We start from the raw sequence: 25,187 nt of genomic DNA, 5'->3' as shown, positions 1-25,187 counted from the left end.
AGATGCTGCCTGACTCACTGAGCTAGTCCAGCACTTTGTCTCTCAAATAGAACAAAAGCTAACAACTGGAAAATTCAAGCTTAATCTATAGCAAATTTTAAAAACAAATAATGATGCTGAATATCCTTGTGCAATATTGACTATGTGGGTGAGTAACATTAACTAAGCCATTATTTGTTTTAGGAATGTTTGATTTAGTAATATTTGCTGTAAAGCCATTGATGTTTTGGGATACAGGTTCTTGATTTCCAAAGCAATTTCCAGTTTAATTAATAATGTGTCACTCTGCACACATAGGTATACACTGTACTAAAATACCCATCATGCATCTTGTCTAGGTTTCTCAATTTACAAAATTCCACTTAACAAAATATTTTCCTGGAATACTTTTTGGTTAATCAAGGAATTATTGTAGCTGTTGTTTCAATACCCTTTGAAAAGTCTGAAAATGAGTGATTTCGGACTTTTGTCTTCTGTGCAACCTATTTATTTAGTCTATTGTGGCCAAGGATAGCTCATAGAAATTCTTATGTACATCACCTTTTCCTTACTTGTGCCTTGTTGCCATTTTTGGTTACTACGATAGTGGTTCTTCCTGTGAATTCTGTTTAGTTTATTGTAAAGAAAGGCACACAATGAGTCGGGCAACATCCCTGGAGAATATGGATGGGAGGGGGAGAGGGTGGAGGTGAAAGTTGGAAAAGAAGAGGGGCAGGATAGTGCATGGTATTAATAGGTGAACATGGGTCGAGAAGGATTTTTAATAGGTGGATTGATGGACAAATACAAGAATGAAAAGACTGGTATGAGCCTGAAAAGGATAAAGAGTTGCAAAATGTTCAGCTCAAGGTTAGAAAAGTTGTGAATTGTGTAGCCATTATAGAACTATTAACAAATACTCCAAGTAATGATCCAACCAATTTATTAGCATATAGTAAAGTTACACAGCAAGTTGTCACCACTGTGACTACATCCCGACTAACCACCATTTAGCGTTAGTAATAAATGGTGACGGTATGGTAAAACCCCGACTGGATTATAGATCTGAGTGGTGTATAGCATGTGTGTTAGTATTAGGTAAGACAGATCTACATCTTTCCTCTTGGGAAAATAATGTAACAATGAATATATATGTGAGTACAACTAATCAAGTTTAACTGGGGTCTATAAGAATAGGCAGTTGCCCCAGCACTGGAGCAGGTTAAGCATAGTCCCCGTATCTAAGGGTAGTTTTGCAAATGCGACTCGCACACTTATGGTACAAGCTCGCATCTCCATGCTTCACCGGCGAGAACTGTGGGACCCGGGGGCTGTTGGAGCACTGGAGATCCAAGAGAAGGGGATGGAGACTGGAGTACTGACCGTGGTGACGAGAAGGCAGGATACATGCTGGGTACAGACCCGGCAAACGGACGGCGGGCTGGGGAGGAGAGAATATCGGGCATGCGGTGATACAGTCCAGGAACATCCGGATACGGGATCGTGGGTTGCGGTTCCTTCACTGGTAGAAGGTGTTTACGGTTTCGCTGGTCAGTCCCTCCGTTTGAATCGACAATGTACGAACGTGGTTCTGGTGCAGCGCTGCGGATTAAACCAAGGAATTCATGACCCTTGTCGGTTTGAAGTCGTACAACTTGACCACTTGCCAGCGGCTTGAGTGGCCTGCTTGTTTTGTCGTACGAGTGTTTCTGGATTTCGCGCTTATGCTGGAGTTGTGGTTGAATTACCGTTGGCTTGCAAACCTGTGGCTGTAGTAGTTGCTTGGGTACGGGCAACGTGGTGCGGGTGTGCCTGGACATGAGGCGTTGGACAGGAGATGCTAACGCTGGGTCGTGGGCAATGTTTCTTAAGTTGGGCAAGTTCAGGTAAACATCAGATTTTGCCAAATGGGATCTTTCCATTACCTGTTTGGCACTCCGGACTGCCCGTTCAGCCAGTCCGTTCGATTGAGGGAATTCGGGACTGCTGGTAATGTGACGAAAGTCTGAACATTGGGCAAAATTCTTGAAGCACTAGCTGATGAGCTGGCTTCCGTTGTTGGACAGTACTTTCACGGGTGCTCCGTGACTTAAAGTGTTGCACTAATTTTTGAACCACCACGGCTGAAATGGTACTGGGAAGCAGATCGATCTCAAACCAACCCGAGTATGTCAACCAGAACCAGGTATTGTTTACCATGTTTGAATCGAACACTCAAATGTCTGTTGCCAGTGTGGACCATGATAGGGCAAGAACTGGGTGAGAGAGAAGCGGCTGCTTGGGTTGATGGGATACCAGGCTATTGCAGATCGCGTAGACTTCCACCTTATCCCGTATGAACTCAGTCATTCTGGGCCAGAAAAACATGTTCTTGGCTTGAAGAATGGTTGCCTCGATGCCAGGATGTTCCCCGTGGACTGAGTCGAAATATTTATCTTGTAAAGCTGGTGAATGACTGCCGTGTGTCCCTTGATAATCACACCGACCTGGAGCACAAGTTCATCGCGGACCGGGAAGTATGTGCAAATGACAACGGGTACCTTGTACTGTTTATCCGGCCGGCCATGCCGGATGATCGAGGACAGGGACTGTAGGGTGTCATCGGCTGCTGTCCGGGCACTCTGTAGGAAGGTAGGAGACCATCACAGTGTAGGTGTCGTTGTCTGACGGTTGTTGCTCGCAGGTCTTGCGTGGGGCTCTGGATAGAGTGTTGGCTAGGTGCATGTCTTTTCCTGGTTTGTAAACCAGTTTGAAATGGTACCTTTGAAGCTGCATCATCATTCGCCGCGCAGGAGCAGCATGGATTGGCTTGTTCAAAATGCTGATCAGGGGCTGATGGCCTGTTTCAACAGTCACAGTCTTTCTAAAAGTTAAGTCTTTGAATTTCACACAGGCGAAAACCACTGGCAGTAATTCCTTTTCAATCTGAGCATTGCATTGCTCAGTTTCAGGCATTGTACAAAAGGCATATGCCATGGGTCTGTCACCTTCAATGGTGCTCTGAAGACAGGCAGCACCCAATCCGTACTGGGAGGCATCGCAGGTTAACGTTACAGGCCGTTTTATATCAAAGTAACCCAGTCGGGGCACAGGACAAGAGGCTGTGTTAGGGTATCGAATGCTGTCTGGTGCTGTGTATACCAGGACCACGTTGCGTCCTTGTGTGTTAGCTGCCGCAGTGGTGCTGACAGTTAACTGAAGTTCGGAATTAACTTACCCAGGTAATTCACCATGCCTAGGACTCTTTGTAAGCTGGTTACGTCTATGGGAGCTGGCAGTTTGTTGATGGCAATGGTCTTGGAAGGATCTGGTTTGAGTCCATCACTGGTGAAACCGTGTACCACATACTTCACTTCCTTGATACTAAATCTGCATTTTAGGGGGTTGAGCTTGAGGTTTATGTTCTTGGCACAATCCAATACTTCCTTTAAATTGGCAACGTGCTCTGACAATGGCACAAGGGTATCCTGCGAACAGCTGTTCCATCATGCGCTGGAAGGCTTAACTGACGGAGTTGATGCCAAAGGGCATTCGCAGAAACTTGTAGCGGCCAAAGGTGTGGCAAAAGTGGTTAGTTCAGTTTGTGGTCTAACGGAATTTGCCAGAATGAACTTTTGGAAACCGAGAACACAGTCGCTTTGCCTAAGTGTGCTGCCACCTCTTCTACTGTGCGCATTGGATAATACGGGCGTTTGATTGCAGTATGCAGATCTCTGGGGTTGATACAGATTTGTATTTTGTCTTTGTTTTTCTTGGTGGTCACTAGCATGGTTGAGACCAGGTCGGATGAGTCGTTGACTGCAGCGATGACGCCTAGGGATTCCATTCTTTGAAGATCGTTTTCTACCCGGTCCCGCATGGTATGCGGAATTCTATGAGGAGCTCGGACAACGGGCATTGTGTCTGGGTCAGTTACGATAGAGTAAGGAAGGTGGCGTTGTTGACGGCGGTCAGAGCAGGTCGAGCATCGGGTCTAGCCGGCTGCGACAGCCATTTTGGCAGTCGACTGTGGCGGACGTGGTAGTAGGCCGCAGTGGCCATTTTGGCAGCTGACCGAGGCGGCCTTTACTGGCAGCGAACGAGGCGATTCCCGGTTGCGTGCGGGGCGGCCGGCATCGAGGGGCCTTGCCCCACCGCTGCAGGTAGGAACTCCCACTGTTGCCGGTGTAATCGGAGACCGGCAGTGCTGCCGTGCCCTCGGCGAAGACTGGAAGCGGCCGAGGGATCCGTCGCGGGACCGCCGACTCATGACCGACTGAGGTTCCATCCCGCTGCTGGACTGACCACAGTCCGACCTGACGGGCTGCCAGTGGCCAGGGATATTCGGAAAACGCGCTGGCGAGGAGCAGAATGACGTCTTCGGGCAGCCGCCCCAGGTAAGTCCGCTCTCACCCTGGGGTGGGCGGCGATGCAGGTGATGATGGGGGCAGGGGGCTGATATACTCGCCCCTGCAGCAGCTGGTGTGGGAGTGGCGGCAGCTGCGGCCTCTCAGCCCCGGTAGTCAGCTCCGGGCGGGTCATGCGGGAGAGATTGGCGGCCGTCAAACAAGGCCCGGACTGCGCCCATCGACCCGGACATCCTGCGGCTGCTGAGACCAGTCTCGGGAGCGCGTTGAGGCGGTCGTCGGCAGCATACATTACGGTAGGGCCGGGTTGACGACAGTTAGGAATGACACATAAAACATTGAACACTAATAATAAAACAATAATTAAACGTGAATACCAGAGCAAAATGAGGGTACAGATTTTTGGTTAATGAGTAGAGCTACTACTTATGGGGGAAAAAAGCTGTTTTTATGTCTGGTATTTGACAGTCCAGAGTAGCCTTCCAGAGGGAAGTGATTCAAAGAGTTTTTGGCCAGGGTGAAAGGGGTCAGAGATGAGCTTACCCACTTGCTTCCTGGCTCTTGCAGTTCGTCAATGGAGGGAAGGTTGCAGCCAATAACCTTCTCAGCTGATCAGACGATTCGCTGCAGCCTCTGGTGGCTGAGCCAAACCAGACCATGATGGAGAACGTGAGGACAGACTACAACGGCCGTGTAGAATTGGACCATCATTGCTTGTGGCAGATTTTGCTTCCTCAACTGCCGCGGGAGGTACATCCTCTGTCGTGCCTTTTTGACTGTGGAGTGTATAGTGGCTTTTAAGGTTCTTGGAGATGATGGTTCCCAGGAACTTAAAGGACTCCACAGATGTGACTGTGGTGTTGTTGATGGTGAGGGGAGATGGAACTCTCATAAAGTCTGAACAATATGAATTGTTTATATTGGAATTATTTTTCATTACACCTACTGTTTTCGTGAAATACATCTACTTAAAAGTGCACAGTTAAGTGTTGTTTGAAATTTTTTAAAGATATAAAAAGCAAAAACATTTTGTTCCTCTCATGAAAAGAAACGTGTTGTTTATTGCCTGAAAGGAAGATGATGGTGTGACTGCAGTCACTTCCCGTTGTGTGTATTGGCAGAACACTCAGCCACTGGAAATGTCAAATTGTGTCGGTTCCTGTGCCCAAGTTCAATTTGCACTTGAGTAGTTCTCACAAGATTGCAATCTACACTGAAAATGTGGCTTGACTTTTTGTCCAGCAGCTCTCTTAAGAGTTGTACTGCTGAGGGCCTACTTGGATAAATTAGTAACTGCTTGCTAAAGATTAAGTCATAGCGTCAGAGTCACGCTGTGTGGAAACTGGCCCAACTTGCCCACGCAGACCAACGTTCTCCATCTGCACTAGTCCTACCTGCGTGCGTTTGGCCCAATTACCATATCCCTCTAAACATATCCTACCTATGTACCTACCTTCAACGTTGTGATAATACTTGCCTCACAGATACTACCTCTTCTGGCAGCTTGTGCCATATTCCCACTACCCTTTGTGTAAGAAAAGTTGCCGCTTGGGTTCCTATTAAAGGGCCTGTCCCACTGTACGAGGTAAATCAAGAGTTCTCTCGAGTTATCCCCAGATTCAAACTCGGAGAATGTCCATAGCAGGTCCATAGGAGTTTGTGAATGCCCCATAGCGGCTCGTATGAGTAACGGTAGGTACTCGGGAATTCTGGTAAACTCGTGATGTTTTTTCAATACTGTGAAAAATGTCCACGAGTAAAAAAAATACTTGTGATGACATTTTAAAAAACCTTTTACTCATACGAGCCGCTACGAGACATCCACGAACTCCTACGGGCATTCTCCAAGTTCGAATCGGGAAAACTCGGGAGAACTCTTGAATTACTTCGTACAATAGGACAGGTCTTTTAATCATTCCCTCCTCACTTTAAACCTATCTCCTCTGGTTCTCGATTCCCCTACTCTGGGTAAAAGACCATGCATTTACCCTATCCATTCATCTCATGATCTTTTACACCTCTGTAAGATCAAATCTCATCCTCCTCTGCCCCAAGGAATAAAGTCCTCATGTGCTCAACCTCTCCCTATAGCTCAGGCCCTCGAGTCCTGACAACATCCTCATAAATCTTTGATGCACCCTTTCCGGCTTAACAACATCTTCCGTATAACAGGGTGACCAAAACTGAACACAATACTCTAAATATGGCCTCACCAATGCCTGTCTGTAAAACTTTGTGTGAAAATTTAATATATCACACTAATCTGTGCTGAATTGCTTTTGTCAATTTACCTGCTATTCTAAGATTTCACCTACCCCAACCTAAATTTGTTGCAGTCTTCAAAAGTATCTTAGTATTGATAATAACTGAACAATTAGTAACATCCATGAACTGTGCTAATAAGAAGCTGTGTACATTGGTGGTCAGAACATTATAAGACCCACTTCCCAATAACTGTAATTGAATAAATATTGTTCATCTGCTTCCTGCTTTTGATGTTGCAGCTGTTAATTCTGCTACGTGTCCTGACTTGGCATGCTCCAACCATCATCAGGATATTGTGCCACCATACATATTAACATTGCTTAAAATCTTATTAACCACTCAACCTTTGTCTGCATATATTTGCTCTTGTCTGTTAAATATGACCATAAATTAACTAGGATATTAATATTTAACAAAAATATTTAAGTACTGGATAATAATCGGCAAAATCAATTTTTTCAAGGACTGGAATTTTTGAGCTTGCTACTCGGAGCTTGTATAAACAAGATCAGCGCAGTTGACACTTGGAGTCATTGTTACCTTGTTTCTCTGTTTTACAATCAAGACCAAAAGTTCAGTATAAATTAAAATAATTCTGTCTTAACAGGTCTCCAACTATGGCAGGTGGGCTATTCGCTGTTAGTAAGAGGTACTTTGAATATCTGGGTACTTATGATACTGGAATGGAGGTCTGGGGAGGAGAGAACCTGGAGATTTCTTTCAGGGTGAGACTTTATTCTTAAATTTTGTGTTGAATGTCAGATTTCTCCTTTTGGTATGCTCTGTATAAATGTTTGGGTTGACTTAGATTAGTTCCTTGGAATTAAAAAAAAAATCATGAAAAACACTACTTGATAATTCTCATATTATGAATGTTATTGGTCTCTACAGTGCTGTCAGGTGATGGGGGAAAATAAATGTGGTGTTTTGATTCATCATAATGGCAGGTTAAACTTGAAGGCTAAAGTTGTTTTTAATTAAAAAAATTATTTTTTTAAAACACAAAATTAAACACAACAAGATTTCTGTAAATTCATTGTCAGTATAACTTTAATTCATTTAACAGTTGTCCTGCTCCCTGATTCAATACCAAAGAACTGAAGTTGATCTATCGAGATTAGGCTTCAGGCTAACTAACCATATTTAATTAAACTGTTTTTATTAAACAATCTCTTAAAAATAAACTACTGCTTGTATATCAATGCCTATAACATGTTATAAATTACCGACTGTTTTTAGTGTGATGATGTGAAGCATCTCTTTACAAATTGTTTTAATGGTTCGTGTGATAGGCAGTTGTAACTCACCTGCTGGTTAGATGCATTTACCCACTGTTTAATCCTTTGACTCCTTTCACCGCTGCAAGTTTAAGGAGAAGCATGGGGCCCAGCTATGCCTGCTTTTATGTCAGTTGCATTGAACATTCCTTGTTTCAGGCGTACACTGGCCCAATCCCCCAACTCTCTCCACTGCATTGATGACTGCATGGAGCAGCCTTCTGCACTTGTGCAAAACTCGTGGATTTTGTTAACTCCACACTAACTTTCATCCTGTCCTCAATTTCACCTGAACTATCTTTGATACCTCTCTCCCCTTTCTTTATCTCTCTGTCTCTATCACAGGGGACAGACTATTGGACGACGGCTGCTATAAACTGACAAATACTCACAGATATCTGGACTACACTTTCTCCCACCTTGACACTTGCAAAGACGATATTTCCTCCTTTCGATTCCTCTGTCACCGCCGCTGAATGAGACTTTCCATTCTAGGACATCCGAGATGTAATCTTTCTTTAGTAAACTTTTTTTTCCCGTTCTGTCTAAGATGAATCCTTCACCTGCATCTCCCATGTGTGTCCCATAGTTCTGCCCTCGCTCCATCCTCACCCCATCTGTCCCACCCCCCTCCCAACACGGAACATGGATAGAGTTCCCCTTGTTCCCTCCTTTCACCCCACCGACCGCTTGCATCACATCATTCCTTTTTCTGCTTTCTGCAGAGACTGCTCCCTCCACAAATCGTTGGCTAACTCATCTCTTTTTCCTGCAACTACAGCAAATGCAACACCTTTCGCTATATCTCCTCCCTCGTCTCCAGCCAGGGACCCCAGCAGTCCTTCCAAGTGAGACAGAGATTCACATGCACCTTATCTACTGCATCTAATGTTCCCGATGTAGCCTCCTGTGCTTCGGCGAGACTAAGTGTGGACTCGGCGACTGTTTTGTTGAACACTTGAGCTTGGTCCGCCAAGGCCTACTGGATCTCCAGTTTGCTAATCCTTTTAACTCCCCTTCCCATTCCCACACTGATCTTTCTGTCCCGGGCAGCTTCTATTGCCACAGTGAGGCCTCATGTAAAGTGGAGGAACAGCACCTCGTATTACGATTGGGTAGCCTACAACCCAACGGTATGAATGTTAAATTCCCCAATTTTTGGTTACCGTTAACGACCCACATCCCCTTCCTTTCTCCCCCACACGCCGCCCCACTTATACCCCACCTTCCCTCCCTGGACTCCCACCTATTTCTCCCCTTTACCAACCCCTCCCTCACCTCCGCCACTTTCCTCCCTCTGGCTTCGCAATCTTCAACTCTTCAAACCTACTGTTTTTATCTCTGACCTTTGTTCCAACCATCTGTCTATCTAAAGTCTCCTTTACCTGTGTTGACTTACTACCTGTAGTGCTTTGTCCTGCTTCTCCCCTTTTCCAGCTATATTCTCCCCACTGCTACGATCAGTCTCAAGAAGGCTCTTGACCCGAAATGTCACCATGTTCTCCAAAAATACTGCCTGACCTGTTGAGCTACTCCAGCATTTTGTGTTATTTTGTGTATGACCCAGCATTTGCATTTCTATGTTTCTTAATGGTTTTATTTATCTTGGTCACTGTAGTTAGTTGAAGTTGGTCAGCATCCAGAGTAGAAATTGGGAACATTGGTCAATTTTTAAAATAATGTTTATTATTAGTTCTGTACCTGTCACCTCTCTGTGACCACTTACAATCAGAATTGTTTATGTTTAAAGGGCCATGGCATGGGTATGTATTATTTTTAATTAAGTCCCAAAAATCGTGAAATGTACTTGATTTAAGGAATGAAAGATTATAATACTGATCAACATACTCTGAAAACAACTTGTTTCTTCTACTTCCCAGATTTGGCAGTGTGGGGGTTCCTTAGAAATACATCCTTGTTCTCATGTGGGGCATGTTTTCCCTAAACAAGCTCCTTACTCGAGAAGTAAAGCGCTGGCAAACAGTGTACGTGCTGCAGAAGTCTGGATGGATGAGTATAAAACTCTGTACTACCACAGGAATCCACATGCTCGTTTGGTGAGTCATAATCATCAGCAGAATTCCAAAGTGAAGAACGTATATTACGTAATATTTTAAAACTGAAGCATTGTAATATTATTTGTTCAGAGAACTACTTTCTGATTTTGGATGTTAATTTCATCTTTAAAATACAGAAACAAGGATCAACACTGATCAACAAGGGAATATTTTGGTTTACTACACCATACTTTGAAAGGTGTGTTGTCAGCATTAATTAGTGAATCAGTGGTCAAAATTGTATCCAAATAACATTTAAAAAAAGATTAAGAAGCTTAAAACTGAAAAAGCAAGTTTCAACACAAAACTGAGTTTGCTGTGCATGTGCCTTCCCTGGCAGTGTGCTCCAGGCACCTACTATTCTCTACATAAAAAAATATTTGTAAGCGGAAACCTTTGATGAACTGCGAGGTCCATCAAAGGTTAAGCCAGGTCCGCTGTATACGTCAAACGCTGCCAAGCGGTACAAGTAGGCCCATGATGATGTACACAATGCTATCAAGGATGCCAAGAGCCAATACCGGGTCAAGCTTGAGTCCCAATATAATCACTCATATACACCCACGGAGAATGTGACAAGGTCAAAATTCGATAACTGGCTGTAGAGCGAGGTCAGGGAACATCACCCTACCTGATGAACTGAATGCTTTCTATGCTCGCTTCAAGCAGAAGGCCACCAGGCCGGTGTCACCTGCCCCTTCCGACTCGAGTGTGCCTCTCCCCAGGGTTAGAGGTTAGATTGGCCTTCCTGAGGGTATACCCACAAAAAGCAATTGGACCAGACGGTGTTCCTTGCCCTGTCCTTAATAACTGCGCGGACCAGCTAGCGGGCGTATACGCGGACGTTTATAATTTATCCCTACTCCGTTCGTTCTGCTTCAAGAAGACTACCGTCATCCTGGTGCTGAAGAAAAGCTAGATCCCATGCCTAAATGACTACCATCCAGTGGCTTTGACATCCACCATTAAATGTTTTGAGAGACTAGTTATGGAATGCATTAAATCCATTCTACCACGTGGTCTTGACCCAATGTAGTTCGCCGACTGCCACAACTGTTCCAAGGACGATGCCATTGCCCTAGTCCTACACTCATCCCTGGAACACCTGGATAAGAGAGACACCTACGTCGGATCCCTAGTCACAGACTACATCTCTGCTTTTAACACCATTATACCATCCAAGTTTATTACCAAACTCTACGCTCGTCCCACTTGCCTGTGTATGGCCCATATCCCTTTAAACCTTTAATATCCATGTACCTGCTCAAATGTCTTTTTCTGGTAGCTCATTCCCGATACTCACCATCCTCTGTGGGAAAAGGTGCTCCTTGGGTTCCTATTAAATCTTTCTCTGAACTTACACCTATGCAGAGCTGCCAAGTAGTACGGATTTTCCATATTTTGTATGGAAATGCGATACGAATACGGATGTACGGATTTGCTTTGTAAAATACGGATTTTTAGACTTCCTGTTTCAACTTGCTGCTTAAAAAATGCAAGGATATAAAAAGTCATAATGTAACTTTAAAATTATAGCAGATTAAATCTATTAGTATTTTAAATTTCAAGATCTGGATGATTATTTTTGTAAGCTTTGATCTGCCTGTCCCGCTACAGGTTTAAACAGTGCTGTCAGTTTAGCGCGTGGGAATTTGAACGAACAGTGCTATGGGTTCGCTATGGGAGCACTATTGCCTTTACACATAGTGCTGTGGGCTTTACACATTACATTGTACCCTCCTCGTGCCATTCTGCTGTCTGCAGGGACCCCTCACTATGACTCCCTGTTTTGCTCATCCTTCCCTTTCACTTCCCCCTGCAACCGTAAGAATTATAAAACCTGAAGTAGACACAAAATGCTGCAGTAACTTGTGGGTCGGCAGCATTTCTGGAGAGAAGGAATGGGTGACGTTTCGGGTCGAGACCCTTCTTCTGACTAATGTCAGGGGAGGAGGCGGGACAACGATAAAATGTAGTCGGAGACAGTAAGACTGGTGGGAGAGCTGGGAAGGGGAAGGCGATAGAGATGGAAAGCAAGAGCTATCTGAAGTTAGGAGAAGTCAATGTTCATACCGCTGGTGTGAAAACTACCCAAGCGAAATATGAGGTGCTGTTCCTCCAATTTTCGCTGGGCTTCACTCTAATGATGGAGGAGGCCCAGGACAGAAAGGTCAGATTGAAAATCGGAGGGGGAGTTGAAGTGCTGAGCCACCGCAAGATCACGTAGGTTAAAACGGACTGAGCGGAGGTGTTCAGCAAAATGATCGCTGAGCCTGTGCTTGGTCTCTCCGATGTAGAGAAGTTGAAACCTGTCTGTTCACCATCTCCCTCTCCTATATCCAGAGACTTAAATGCCCCTTCCAGGTTAAAGAGAAATTCACCCACGCCACCTCTGACCTCATCTACTGCATTTGGTGTCCTCTCCTCTACATCAGTGAGTCTAAACACAGATGAGGTAATTGCTTTGCTGATCACCTTTGCTCTATCTGCCAGGCTACCTGGAGTTCCTGGTTGCCAATTCCCCTTCTCAATCCCACACCGACTGGCCTGTCATCGGTCTTCTCGACTGCTAGGGTGAGGCCAAACACATATGAGAGGAACAGCATTTTATATTCTGCCTTGATAGTCTCCATTCCGATGGCATGATTGTTTAATTTTCCCACTTCAGGTAACCTACAGCCCCTTTGTCCCTTTCTTTCTCCAATACCTTACCCTCAATTTTTCCGTCTCCGTGGTAACCGCTCCCAAGATTAGTTTTTCCACTCCAGGAAAAACAAGGTCCTCTTTCTTCAGTAAAAGTTTTTTCTCCCCGTGGATGGATCCTCACTGTGTTTCCTGTCCTTTAGTTCTGGTCTTGCTTCCTCTCCCCTTCCCTAGATGGAACAAGGATAGAATCCCCTGGACCTCACCTTTCATGTCACCTTTCACGTCACCTGACTCTGCATCCAACACAACATGCTCTGACTTTTCCGAAATGATTCCACCAGTTACATCTTCCCGTCTCTGCCATTTTCTGCAGAGACCACTCCTTTCCCTCCCTTCCTGACGTACTTTCCCCTGCAACTGCAGGAAATGTAATACCTGCAATCTGAGTAAACTAGTTAAAAATAAGTTATAGAACAAAGATTTTGATTTCAGTGAAATTGCTCTTACTTTGAAGTTACTTTGAAATGGTTTTAGTGTTCTTTCAACTTTTGCTTGTTTACAGGAGGCATATGGTGATGTAACAGAGAGAAGAAAACTAAAAGAGAAATTGCAGTGTAAAAACTTCAAATGGTTTTTGGAAAATATTTACCCAGATATACATGTACCTGAAGACCGAGCCGGTTTCTTTGGAATGGTAAATATGTCGTGCTATATTTGAGATAACTCCATCACTAAATACCAGATGGTTTTCACCATCTGCTGGTTATTTTGTGTGATTCCCAAGACCTCACTTTTGTAGTGAAATATTTTCAAGGATGGACTGCATCATACTCTGATGGAGACTGTTGTCAACATTTACACAGCTGGGGCTGCACTGCCCAAGCTAAGATCTTTGTGTACGTTATTTAGTGCTGAGATATGCCAGAAATGCCTCCATTTCAGGCAATCTAAGTTGTGAATTCAGGTGATCACAATTGATTGAATTTTACTGAAATGTGATTATTTGATAATGATGCTCCCCTAAAAACCTCATTCCACCTCTGAAATATCCTTGCAGTGCCATTTTTGGATTACTGTTAGTTGATTTGGTGGAATTAAGGATAAAATAAACCGTATGAAACTTGATACACCACACACCAGGACAATAGTGAGTAAGGTGGACCAGAAATTGTAGTGCTATCGTGTACCGTTTTGGCGTAATTTCAGGAACCACGCACAGACAGACACACAGACACAATAACAAACAAGATGAGAGTTTTCGTAATATAGATATTACTAGATTAAGTGGGAACAGTTGGGTCCCATGTTCACACGGGAGGGTAGGTCCCCAACGCAATATTCCACCTCTCCACCAATTCCAATATTGGTGGCCAATATTGGGCCTGGTGGGCTGGCAGCTCAGCTCCGTCACTCGGGCCTGGTGGGCTGGCAGCTCAGTCACTCGGGGCTGGTGTGCTGGCAGATCCGTCACTCAGGGCTGGTGGGCTGGCAGTTCACTCACGGCTATTCCTTGAAATTCCATTTCAGGCAGAGTGCAGGCCACCAAATTCAATGTCATAGCATTTCAAGTAGAGTGCAGGCCACCAAATTTAATTTCATAGCATTTTAAGCAGAGTGCACTCACTCTCTCACCCTTCCTCCCTTCATAACTCCTCTCCCCTCTTAGAAACATGGAAAATATGTTTTCTTCTCCCTCTATCCCCTCCTTTCCCCACTCTCCCTACTCGCAGCACAGGAGAATGGTGAGTGAGCTGACGAAAAATCGTAGCGCTATCACGTACCGTTTTTGCGCAAATAGAAAAAGTGCCCAAACTGGAAGAGCACAAGATCAGTTTTAGTTATGTATATATAGGTAGATCCTATAACTACAATTTTCTGTAATTAACCATATACTGTGTGTTTGGTTGCAATTGCAGATTTTTTGTAAAAACTAGAATATCTTCAACGTTTGCAGTTATGTTGGAAAAATCTGGATACTGTGTATGTCCTGCTCTCTACCACTTTGCCATAGAGCATAGTACACAGAACAATACAGCACAAGAACACTATACTGGGCATGATGCAAATTAAAGTAATCTTCTCTGGCTGCATGTGATCCAAAGCCTCCCATTCCCTGTACATCTAGGTGCCCACATAAAAGCCTCTTAAAACAACACAATCGTATCGGCCTTCACCACGCAGTGTGTTCCAGGCACCCATCATTCTGTGTAAAAAAAAATCTCATCTTCGCCCCTTTCTGCCTTCCACAGAGTCTGCTCCCTCTACAATTCCTTGGTTCACTCATCCCAAACAACCCCCTCCTCAGCTACTTTCCCCTGTAACGACAGGAGATGTGATATCTGTCCTTGTATCTCCTCTCTCAATGCCATCCAGGGACCCCAGCATTCTTCCAGGTTAGACAGAGGTTCACATGACCTCCGCTAATCTCATTTACTGCATCCAGTGTTCTCAATGTGGGCATCTGTAATTTGGTATGACCATGTATAGACTCGAGCTCAACTGGATCTCCTGGTTGCTAACTAGTTTAACTCTCTTTCCCATTCCCAAATGACCTTTTTGTGCTCCGCCTCCTCCATTGCCAGAATTAGGCCACATGTGAATTGGATGTGCAGCACCTTGTATTTCGATTGGGTAGCATTGAATTCTCCAATTTTAAGTAACTTCTACAAACACCTCCCTTCCCTCCCTCTTCACCCCCATTCACACTCCCTCCTCTACTAAAAGTCCATGAACCAACTACATATCCCCAACTACATTGGGGTCTCTATCCAACAATCAGCCGATCATGGAATCTCTTTTCTATCAGAACTCATCTGTTGCTGGCCCTGGTTTGTCCTGTTTATTTTCATTTTCTTTCCCCCCTTTACTACAATCAGTCTGAAAACGGGTCCTGACCCAAATCTCCACCTATCCATTTTCTCCAAAGATGCTGCCTGACCGCATGTCCTTTCTTAATATCTTCCGATTCTAAACATGTTCCCTCCTTTATCCTCATGTGGCCCTTCTCCCTGGTTAGCCTCATGTTTTTAATATATATAAATGAAATCTTGTGATTTTCTTTAATCCTTTGCAAATGATACCATGGCCCCCTTTAATTGCCCACGAGTTTTTTTCCTGCATTTTTTTCTCAAAGGCCTTGTCTGAATTTCATCTTTCATTGTGGTCTTTGGATAGTGGAAATCCCATATTTCTGACTGGAGATGCGATTAAACATTAACCTAACAAAAAACATTGTAATTTTCATTGCAATAGAACAATTTTCTTTGAAAAGATCTGTTATCAATGTAGGGTGCTTAATTTTAATATCTAGTATCCGCTGCAATATAATATAATAGCTATGTTTTGTTTTCTTCAGCTGAAGAATAAGGGGATGTTGAAATATTGCTTTGATTACAATCCACCAAGTGAACACAATATTGCAGGAGAGAAAATCGTCCTGTACCAGTGTCATGGTATGGGACAAAATCAAGTATGTATTCTGCGATGAAGGGTTTCAGCCTGAAATATTTTAATTTTTTTCCCCCACAGACGTGGCCTGACCTGTGTATTTTCAGTGTGCTTCTCTTTCATATGTAATAGCTGACTTTGTTTATTTACTGGGTAGGTGGATGGATATGGTTATTGTCCACCTAATAGTCTAAGGCCATGGCATTGTACCCTTTGGGGAAATGTGCACACAAGCATGTGAATATCCACTGGTTCAGATATGATGTTATTCAGAGTCTTAGGGTCTATATATGTGGATTACGGAATGTTGGACAGTATGCAGGCTTTTACTTTTTATTTGAATTTGATGAAGTCTGCTTCATTTATAGATGATTGAATTTTTAAATGAAGGTTTTATTTCCGTGTTTTTGGATGGGAAGTGCTGGGTCGGGAGAGTATTCTGCATATGATGAGGATTTTTAATTCGAAACACTGGGGAAGTGGGAGCGTGATTGGAGATAAGCAAGCCAGTGAGAAGAAGGATGAAGGACAAGTGGACTCTTGTTGTGTACAAAGAGAAATTGGTGCACTGCTTTATGATCTACAGAAAGTCAAAATTAAAATATAGCCAGTAATTAATTAAGCACATCCTAATTGTACATTGACCTGTAATGCAAAGAGGTTGGGGTAAACAGAGATTGTACAGAGATTTGATGAAACCACATTGGGAATACCATGCATAGTTTTATTTTGTGTTACAAAAGAAGGATATTATGATTTGTAGTCAGGATCGTGTTGATTCCAGGTATGATAGTTGATCCATGGGATGATGTTGGCCAATGATTTACGCTTGAGTTTAGAAGATTAAGAGATGGTGCAATTGAAGCATAAGACTTAGAAAAGGTTGATAGGGGAGATATCAAAAGATAAAGGGGGCTAAAGGGATATGGGGGAAAAAGCAGGAACTGATTTTAGATGATCAACCATGATTTGTACAATGACAATTAAAATTGATCAACTGAATCTGAATCTGAATCAGATTGAATGGCGGTGCTGGCTCGAAGGGCCGAATGGCCTACTCCTGCACCTATTTTTCTATCTTTCTAACACTACACAGAGACCTACCAGTCATGGCGTACGTTCTGCCCTTGCTAGATTGCCCAAAATGCAGCACCTCATATTTCTCTGTATTAAATTTAATCAAGCATTCCTCAGTCCACCTGCCCAACCGATCAAGGTACTGCTGCAATGTCTGACGACCATCTTCACGATCCACAATATCACCCACTTTAGTGTCTTGTGCAAACTTGCTAATCAGGTCTTGTATATTCTCATCCACATCATTGATATAGATGACAAACAGCAATTGGCCAAGCTGAAGCACACCACTAGTCACTGGCCACCAGTCTAACAACCTTCAGCAACCTTCCATCATCACCCTCTGCTTCCTTCCATGAAGCCAATATTCTATCAATTCAGCTATATCTCCTTGGATCAAATGCAATCTAACCTTCCAGAGCAGTCTACCTTGTGGAACCTTGTCAAATGCGTGTCAGCCACAATGAAGTACGATTTAGTTCCCTAGACGAAAGCTGCGCAGGACTTTAATGGAAGAAAGTGATGCAGGTTTCAGGATGCTGTTGACTTGGGGAAAGTGGAAGATGTGACCATTCAGCTTGTCCATGGAAATACAGCAGTAGACTTGTTGCCTTACAATGTTTGCAGCGCCAGAGACCCAGGTTCGATCCCGACTGCAGGTGCTGTCTGTAAGGAGTTTGTCGCATGGGTTTACCGCGTGGGTTTTTTCCAAGATCTTCGGTTACTTCCCAAACTACAAGACATACAGGTATGTAGGTAAATTGGCTTGGTATAATTGTCCCTAGTGTGTAGGATAGTGTTAGTGCGGGTATCGCTGGTCGGTGCGGACTCAGTGGGCTGAAGGGCCTGTCTTTGTGTTTTGACTCAAAGCTAAACTAAAATGACAATTAAATCCTTTGTGTTTTGGCTACTGACTTCTCTCTTCGATCATTTTTTAATGGAATTATTTGGGACTATTTGACTATTCTAAAGCCTTTAGTGCACAATGAGACAGATTACATTGTATGGGCTTTCTTTACAATAAGGTATGATTTACCTTTACCAGGTTTAGTTTAGAGATACAGCATGGAAACAGGCCGTTCGGCCCACCAAGTCTGCACCGACCAATGATCTACGCACTAACACAAGCCTACACACACTAGGGACAATTTACACTTATACCAAGTTTCCAAACCCAATCAAATTAACCTACTAACCTGTACGTCTTTGGAGTGTGGGGGAAAACCGAAGATCTTGGGAAAAACCCAGGCAGTCACGGGGAGAACGTACAAACGCTATACAGACAGCACCCGTATTTGGGTCTCTGGCGCTGCAAGTGCTGTAGTGCATCAACTCTACCGCTGCGCCACCGTGCTGCCCATAAAAGGTGATAAGAGTTTTATCAGTGAATTTAAGTGTCAGTCAAGGCAGTGCGATTCTTATTGGCATTCCAGTGTGTTTTTTTTTTTAAATGGTATTTATTTTTACTGGTTGCATATTTGCCTTATTTTAAATATTTTTTCCAATCAATTTGATAAAAAATAATAATTTACAATTTTTCATGTGTTTTGGTTCATTATGACATCATATTCCTTGAATGAGAAGGTACTAATTAATTGAAGAACCCTTGCCTTGAACAATCATTGACAGCAGTTTAAATTTCTGCAATGTCATCCAAGAATAGCTGTGAATTTCCTTGTTATCACAAATTAGCTGAGTCTTTTTCTTATTGTGTTACTAGTTTTTTGAATACTCTTCACACAATGAAATTCGTTATAATACTCGTCAGCCTGAGGCCTGTATTGCAGCAGATGCTGGCAGTGACTTCCTGACAATGTACCTTTGCCGAGAGAATAACCAACCTGTGCCTGACAACCAACAATTCATTTTTAAAGAGGTAACGTTCATAAAGTACTATTAGTGCTTTTTTATTTTTTGTAAGTATAAATTTGAAGATGCAGCCATGTGATTATTGGCACATCTTCAAAATTATAATCACCCATTTATTTTCATTTTAAAAACCTGGTATGTAAATTACAGGTGTGTATATAAATACATGTTAAATAAACTGAGTAACTGAAATCGTAAAATGTGACTCTTAAAAGTCAAAGACTGATAACAGATGAAGTTGTATTCCAGGAGAAAGACCTGCAGCACATTATTCTGTACTGTATATATTCTGTATAGAAATAGAAAACCATAACCCAAAGAAATATTTGATAATAAACTTTGGATTACATAGTAGAGTTATGAGTTTTGAGCATTTCTAGTGTAAGACTCTATTTTGTCTGAACTATTTTAATTAGCTTCTGATCTTGATTATTTTTGTTTTTAAATGTTCTTTTGTCAGGATGGTTCGATCTACCATATCCTTTCACAGAGGTGTATAGAGGCTGTAGCCAATGCATTCAATAATGGTCGGCCAGGACCATTACTGCGGCCATGTTCAGATACCGATAATCAGAAATGGTACTTTCAAGAAAGAAAATGATCTCCACGTTTACATAAATCTTTTAACAGCCAGATGAATGACTCCATTGTCTTCTCGTATTTTCAGAGAACAACCGTGACCAAAAAATCTAACAGATTTTTCATATGAAAATGGGATCTTAATGTTTTGTACATTGACTATAGAATATTTAGTGTTGGCATGATATCATGGCGTCTTTGTACCATTTTTTTCACTGAAGGCAGTTTAACTTTAATAATAATGCCTCAAATTTATATATATATAAAAAAACTCTAATTTTTCAATGGATAATTTTAAGTGTGGACTTTTCTTAAGTAATTGATTAGGTGCCAGATTGTAAATGTTTGTGTTGAATTTATAAGATGAAGATTTATAAGATACTTTGTGAAAGGCTTCAATGAAATAAGGTTTGAAAACTACATTTGGACTTAATACATGCTATTGCTGTTAGTGATTTGTGACGTCACAGCTACACGAAGAGAGGGAATTGACACTGACTCAGTTAGAATATGACCAGAGAACATTTCTTCCACCAGCGATGAAGATAAGTAAAGAGTAAGAATATCAGGTGGTTTATACAAAAATTTGCAGTTTTGATCCTTTCAACTTTGATTGGTGCACTTTTGGGAATATTATGTTTTGATGTGGGTTTCCATTTTTTTCTGTTCCACAACACTGCCTTGTGTTATTAAAACTGATGCAGTCTGTAAACAATGTTTAACCTAATAGGATGTATATTCTGAAAGTTCATACAAGATTTATTTAAAAGGATGACCTGAAGCAATAAGCATAACATGAAAATATATATGAGGTATACAAGGGAGTGTAAGGTGAAAGAAAAATCTAATTTCTAAATGGTGTGGACATGTTTTTACATCCAAATTTAACTGGGTGTGGGTGTGGGGGGGGGGGGGGGTGCAAGATTTGTCTTTTTACATGAATAAAAAAATTGAGACCATGTAATCGGGTATGGGACCAAAGTGAGCCCAGGGAATATTTGATCTGGTTTTGTACACTGGGTGAAAGTTACATTTATATTTTTATATTGTGCCTCATGATGAGAATTATTCAAGCATTAGAGTTGGATGACCTCTTTGTTTTGCGATTGAGTGGAGGATAAAAATTGGTCGGGAAAACTGCCAATCTCTTCCAAACAGCCAAGTGGTTCATTAATCTCCAGCTGAACAGGTGGTTAAGGCTTTGATTTAATGCCCTGTCTGAAAGTAGTGTTCTTTGTTGCACACAAATTTCAGCGTCAATTTCATGTTCCGTTCTTGGCTGAACTTGAAATCTTGACTCAAAGGCAAGAGTCCGGCAATTGAAACAAACCAGCACTCCTGCATGTATGGGACTAAGCATGCTCCCAGGTCTTTCAATGCTAATTTTTAACCTTTTGAAATGGAGGATCCTAAACTAAATTATGGTGGGATGGTGGCCCAGTTAGTAGAGATGCTACCTCAGTTTTAGCAACCTGGATTCTATTTCCACCTGTGTTTTCTGTGTGCAGCTTATATGTGCTCGCTGTGACTGCGGTTTCCCCTGGGTGCTCCAGTTTCCTCCCACATTCCAAAACATTGCCAGTTAGTAGATTAAATGACCACTATAAATTGCTGTTGGAAATGCTGGTGAATGATAGAATTTAGGAGAGTTGATGAAAATATGGGCAGAATAAAATGCAATGGGGTAAGTCTAGTGTCAATGGTTGATTGGTGTGGTATGGTAGGCCAGAGGTCATTTTACCATGCTGTGTGGCTTTGAGTCATTCAGATGTTAGATGGGGACATGATATGTAATCATTATCTTTGGTTTCCCATACATTGCTAAATTTTACTCCACCAATGTGTCCTTGATTTAGAACTGACTATGCAAATGGGCATGGTGCCAACATTTCAGTGGTAGACAAACAAATGAAGAACTTAAATGTTATATTTTTAAATGATTCTATACCCAATTGGGGATATAGCATATGATTTACCAGATGTGAACACATCTTTTTTTAAATGCTTGGAAAAATATTTGGACAATGAGTTAATGTTGTTTTAAAATCGTATTGGGTTAAGTTATTTCTATGCCCTCTCCTTTTGTATTGGCTCATTCCTGCCAATGTAGCTGTGATATCCTATGTTGGAAATGAAAAGCAAATGTACAATGGATCACCTGAATACAGAAGTCTTTTATTTTGATATAAGATTTGAACACTCTATTTTTGCACACCAAACGCATCGTGCGAAATGTGATTATCTTGTAGCGTTCTGCTATTGAGGATCGCAATTCAGAAAGTGTGGTCTGCGTTTTTTTCTTCCTATTTAAAAAATAACCACAGGATGTGTATAATATTTGCAAATGCTGCATATATGTCTACATTAACCTAACTATAGCAATACAGAAAATAGATGGTTTGATGGCTTCCCTCATCTGTAAATTGGACATGAAACCTGAATGTTGGGGAATGTAATGTGTAATTTTAAATTATTTTTGTAGATCCAGGCAGCTAATCACTGGAAATGACTAAAGGGCTTTGACTTGTATAAATATAATTATCTCTGGGCTTCCATAATGTGTAATATTTTGATTTAAACTATTTTTGCATTCGTATTGGGGGACCATTTTTAATCGTTCATGGTCATGCACTGACTTGACTTTATAAGCAATTTTAAGCGGTTTCTGATGTTGAGGTGAAAGATTGTAAATCAATTTGGTTGTTCTTTCTACGAAGCAGTTATGTCAACATATAATTGCATCTGATCCCAATTGTTGAGATATGACTGCTAAAGAAAAAAACAACTTTGGATATCAACTCAAATATGTAATGATTTGTATTCTAAAATTAAAAAATGGGTATTATTTTTGACTAACAAACTAATTTTATAATTAATCTTTTTGTAAAATATTGCAGCATTGCTGTTCTGCAGCTTCTTTCCTGAGTCTCAACATAGCAAATGAGTAGCCTGTTAGGGGTGAATTGTATATTGCCTAGTTGCCCACAGAAGCTGTAACATCAGTGCAATAAACCAGGATATTTTTTGTTCACCAGTTGCTAGCTCGCTGGCGGGCTAGCCATTGTTAAAAGCTACTCAGAGGAAAAACATTGATTGACATTGATTTCTTAAAACAAGATTTTTTTAGAAACATTGTGAGCAGTCACAACATCATTATCTGCTTCACGTATGTTGGCAAGATTCAAGAGAGGACACTTGGATTTTTCCTACCTACATTTGTTTTTCAATAATGTGTTGCATGCACTTTACAAAATCCGATACTCCTGAATCTATTCTTTGTGATGCTTTTAGGTATTTCTGTTGGACATTGTTATGGAAATTATTGTAATCAACTTGTGTAAACTCCTTATTGTAATAACCTCCTAGTGTTTTTCATCAGCAATAAAAGTATTGCAGCGAATTGCATCAAATCTTCAAAGTTGTGAGTTTTTTTATTTACCTGGTTTGTTGTGTGATCATGGGGATGCTTTGATGAAATTGTATTAAGACCTTTGGTTAATCATAGCTTAAATACACTGAGTTTGAATTATGGAGCAATTGACCCAGAGTTTGGTATTCTGAAAAATGCAATGAATCATGGGATTTGTCAAAGGTCACTCCCTATAAAGAAAAAGCAAACGAAGCACTGACTGTATAAACTGTATACATTCTTATCTTTATTAATTATTTTTGTGCAAAAACATATTTAAACCGAGGCCCGGGGGTGCCAGGTAATGGGAGATTGGGGTGTAACAGTGAGATAGAGGGGGCAGATGCGAGTGTGGGGGGGCGGTAGACTGGCGGAGAGACATCCTCGGCAGCTGTACGCACACAGACTAGCGCCTGATCGGCAGCCAGGATTGAACCCGGGTTCCCGGCACCACAAGCGCTGAGAAACCGCCACTGGACTGTTCCCCCCCCCCCCGTCCCCCGGGTGTCCCATCCCTGTCCGGGGGGTGGCCGGAGTTGTCCGGACCGATGAGACACTGGTCCGGAGCAGCGGCCCACAGCCAAAGCGGAGAAGGATCGCCAACTCCAGCCCAACCTCACTCCAGCTCCCGAGGAACCCGCCAGCCGCCGCCCGCCCCCCCCGCCCCACCCAGTGGCCCGCCGGCCACCCCCCCCCCCCCCCCCCCCCCCCCCCCCCCCGCCGTTGCCGGCTGCAAGTCCGGGGCTTCCACCGCTCCAGGCCTGCGCCCTGGCTGCCGGCCAACCCGGCTGGACAGGCAGAGCCAAGCTGGAGCCAGCGCCTCCCTCCCTCCCTCCCACGCAAGCCCAGGGCCACCTCGCACACCCCCAGACGGGGACGGCCCAGCAGGAACTCGACAGCGCCGGAGGCCCGGGCACGACCTCTACCAAGGACAAAACGCAGGCCAACACGCAACGCAGCACCACAGCTGCCAATAATGTTTATAGCGAGTGACCTATGACCTGGGCATGCGCAGTTGGAATACCGAACTCACTTATTACAAACATTGGTTTGGCAAAGAAATTAGGCTTTCATGTTAAAAAGGCTTCAAGCAATTCCCAAAACAAAAGGCTCTGTCACAGGATGAAATGACTTGCGGGACAAGGGAAAATATTAAAGGATGTTCTCAAAACCTTGTTGAAAAAGTGCAGTACCCCCACTAATCTGTAAATCCATGAGCATGACTAAGTGAAGAAGGAACATTCAGAATGGCAGTAACAACCTGGAAAACACAGAAGCTTTGCATAAATAGTGGAAGGTGTGTACACCCTCCCACTCAAACAATTTATCCTGTACTTCCTGGGGCACAGGGGGGTGCCTCGTCTCACTGCTGGAGCATCTTCCGTCCTATCTATGTTTGTGGTTGATGTTGAAATTCCTATATTAGTTGCATAACCCACAGATATGGAGTGGAAGAAGGTCACCATTAATCCTGAGGGATTGCCTTAAGAAGGAACAGAAATAATTGTCAGTATTACTCTTCATTTACAGAAAGTGAAAATTAGATGGTGATAGAGCGATTCCAACACCAAATGCACCTTAAAGTCTGTCTATTGAAACAAAATACAGTAGTCTTTCACAGCACCATTTTCCCCAGGGAATTTTAATGTAAATTTATATACTAATATAGTTCAGAAGCTACAATCCATTGTTTCCACAATGGAATAACTTTTAAGCAGGGCTTTTTTGAGCTAATAATTAACTTGATTGGTGTTGCTGCAGGTGAAGAAGTTAACAGGATTGTGTATTTCTCCATTAACATTTCAGTCTAAGACAATTTAGGAGTTACGACTTTTTAGAGAAATTTGCACCTTAAGTGTTGGATTGATCATGTTCTTTGAGTGTGATAAAAATTCCAAGGATCACATAGATTGGTTGCAAGAAATGTCATAGATTTAATACTTTAGCACTTCTCTGCCCTAGGAAGTTGAAGTCTTGACTCTGCAGTGCTTGCTCGAAGGGCCGAAAGGCCTCCTCCTGCACCTATTTTCTATGTTTGACCAAAACAAAAGTAGTTACTTGATGTTCCCTGAATCTTGCAGACAGCTGCTTTTAACACCCTTTCTAACTATGTCGCCCATTTCAGGGATTCATGTACTTGTCTTCTTTGACACATCTGCTCTACAACACTCTCTGGGCCCTTACCATTCACCATGAAGGTCCTTCACTGGTGTAATATCCCAAAATACAACACGTC

General features: G+C 42.6%; 1 protein-coding gene across 1 annotated transcript in view; it reads left to right on the top strand.

The window, feature by feature from the left end:
- Positions 1-20,444, top strand: part of galnt12 (UDP-N-acetyl-alpha-D-galactosamine:polypeptide N-acetylgalactosaminyltransferase 12) — a 41,057-nt gene extending 20,613 nt beyond the window's left edge. The window contains exons 5-10 of the mRNA XM_055662816.1: positions 7,198-7,315; positions 9,748-9,924; positions 13,133-13,264; positions 15,926-16,039; positions 18,815-18,970; positions 19,424-20,444. Coding sequence (XP_055518791.1) covers positions 7,198-7,315; positions 9,748-9,924; positions 13,133-13,264; positions 15,926-16,039; positions 18,815-18,970; positions 19,424-19,564 — 838 coding nt within the window. The 3' untranslated portion in view covers positions 19,565-20,444. The remainder of the gene's footprint in view (positions 1-7,197; positions 7,316-9,747; positions 9,925-13,132; positions 13,265-15,925; positions 16,040-18,814; positions 18,971-19,423) is intronic.
- The last annotated feature ends 4,743 nt before the right edge of the window (positions 20,445-25,187 follow it).

The sequence above is a fragment of the Leucoraja erinacea genome, chromosome 2, assembly GCF_028641065.1.
Source record: "Leucoraja erinacea ecotype New England chromosome 2, Leri_hhj_1, whole genome shotgun sequence".
NCBI lineage: Eukaryota > Metazoa > Chordata > Chondrichthyes > Rajiformes > Rajidae > Leucoraja > Leucoraja erinaceus.
This window is presented reverse-complemented; position numbering and strand designations above follow the sequence as displayed.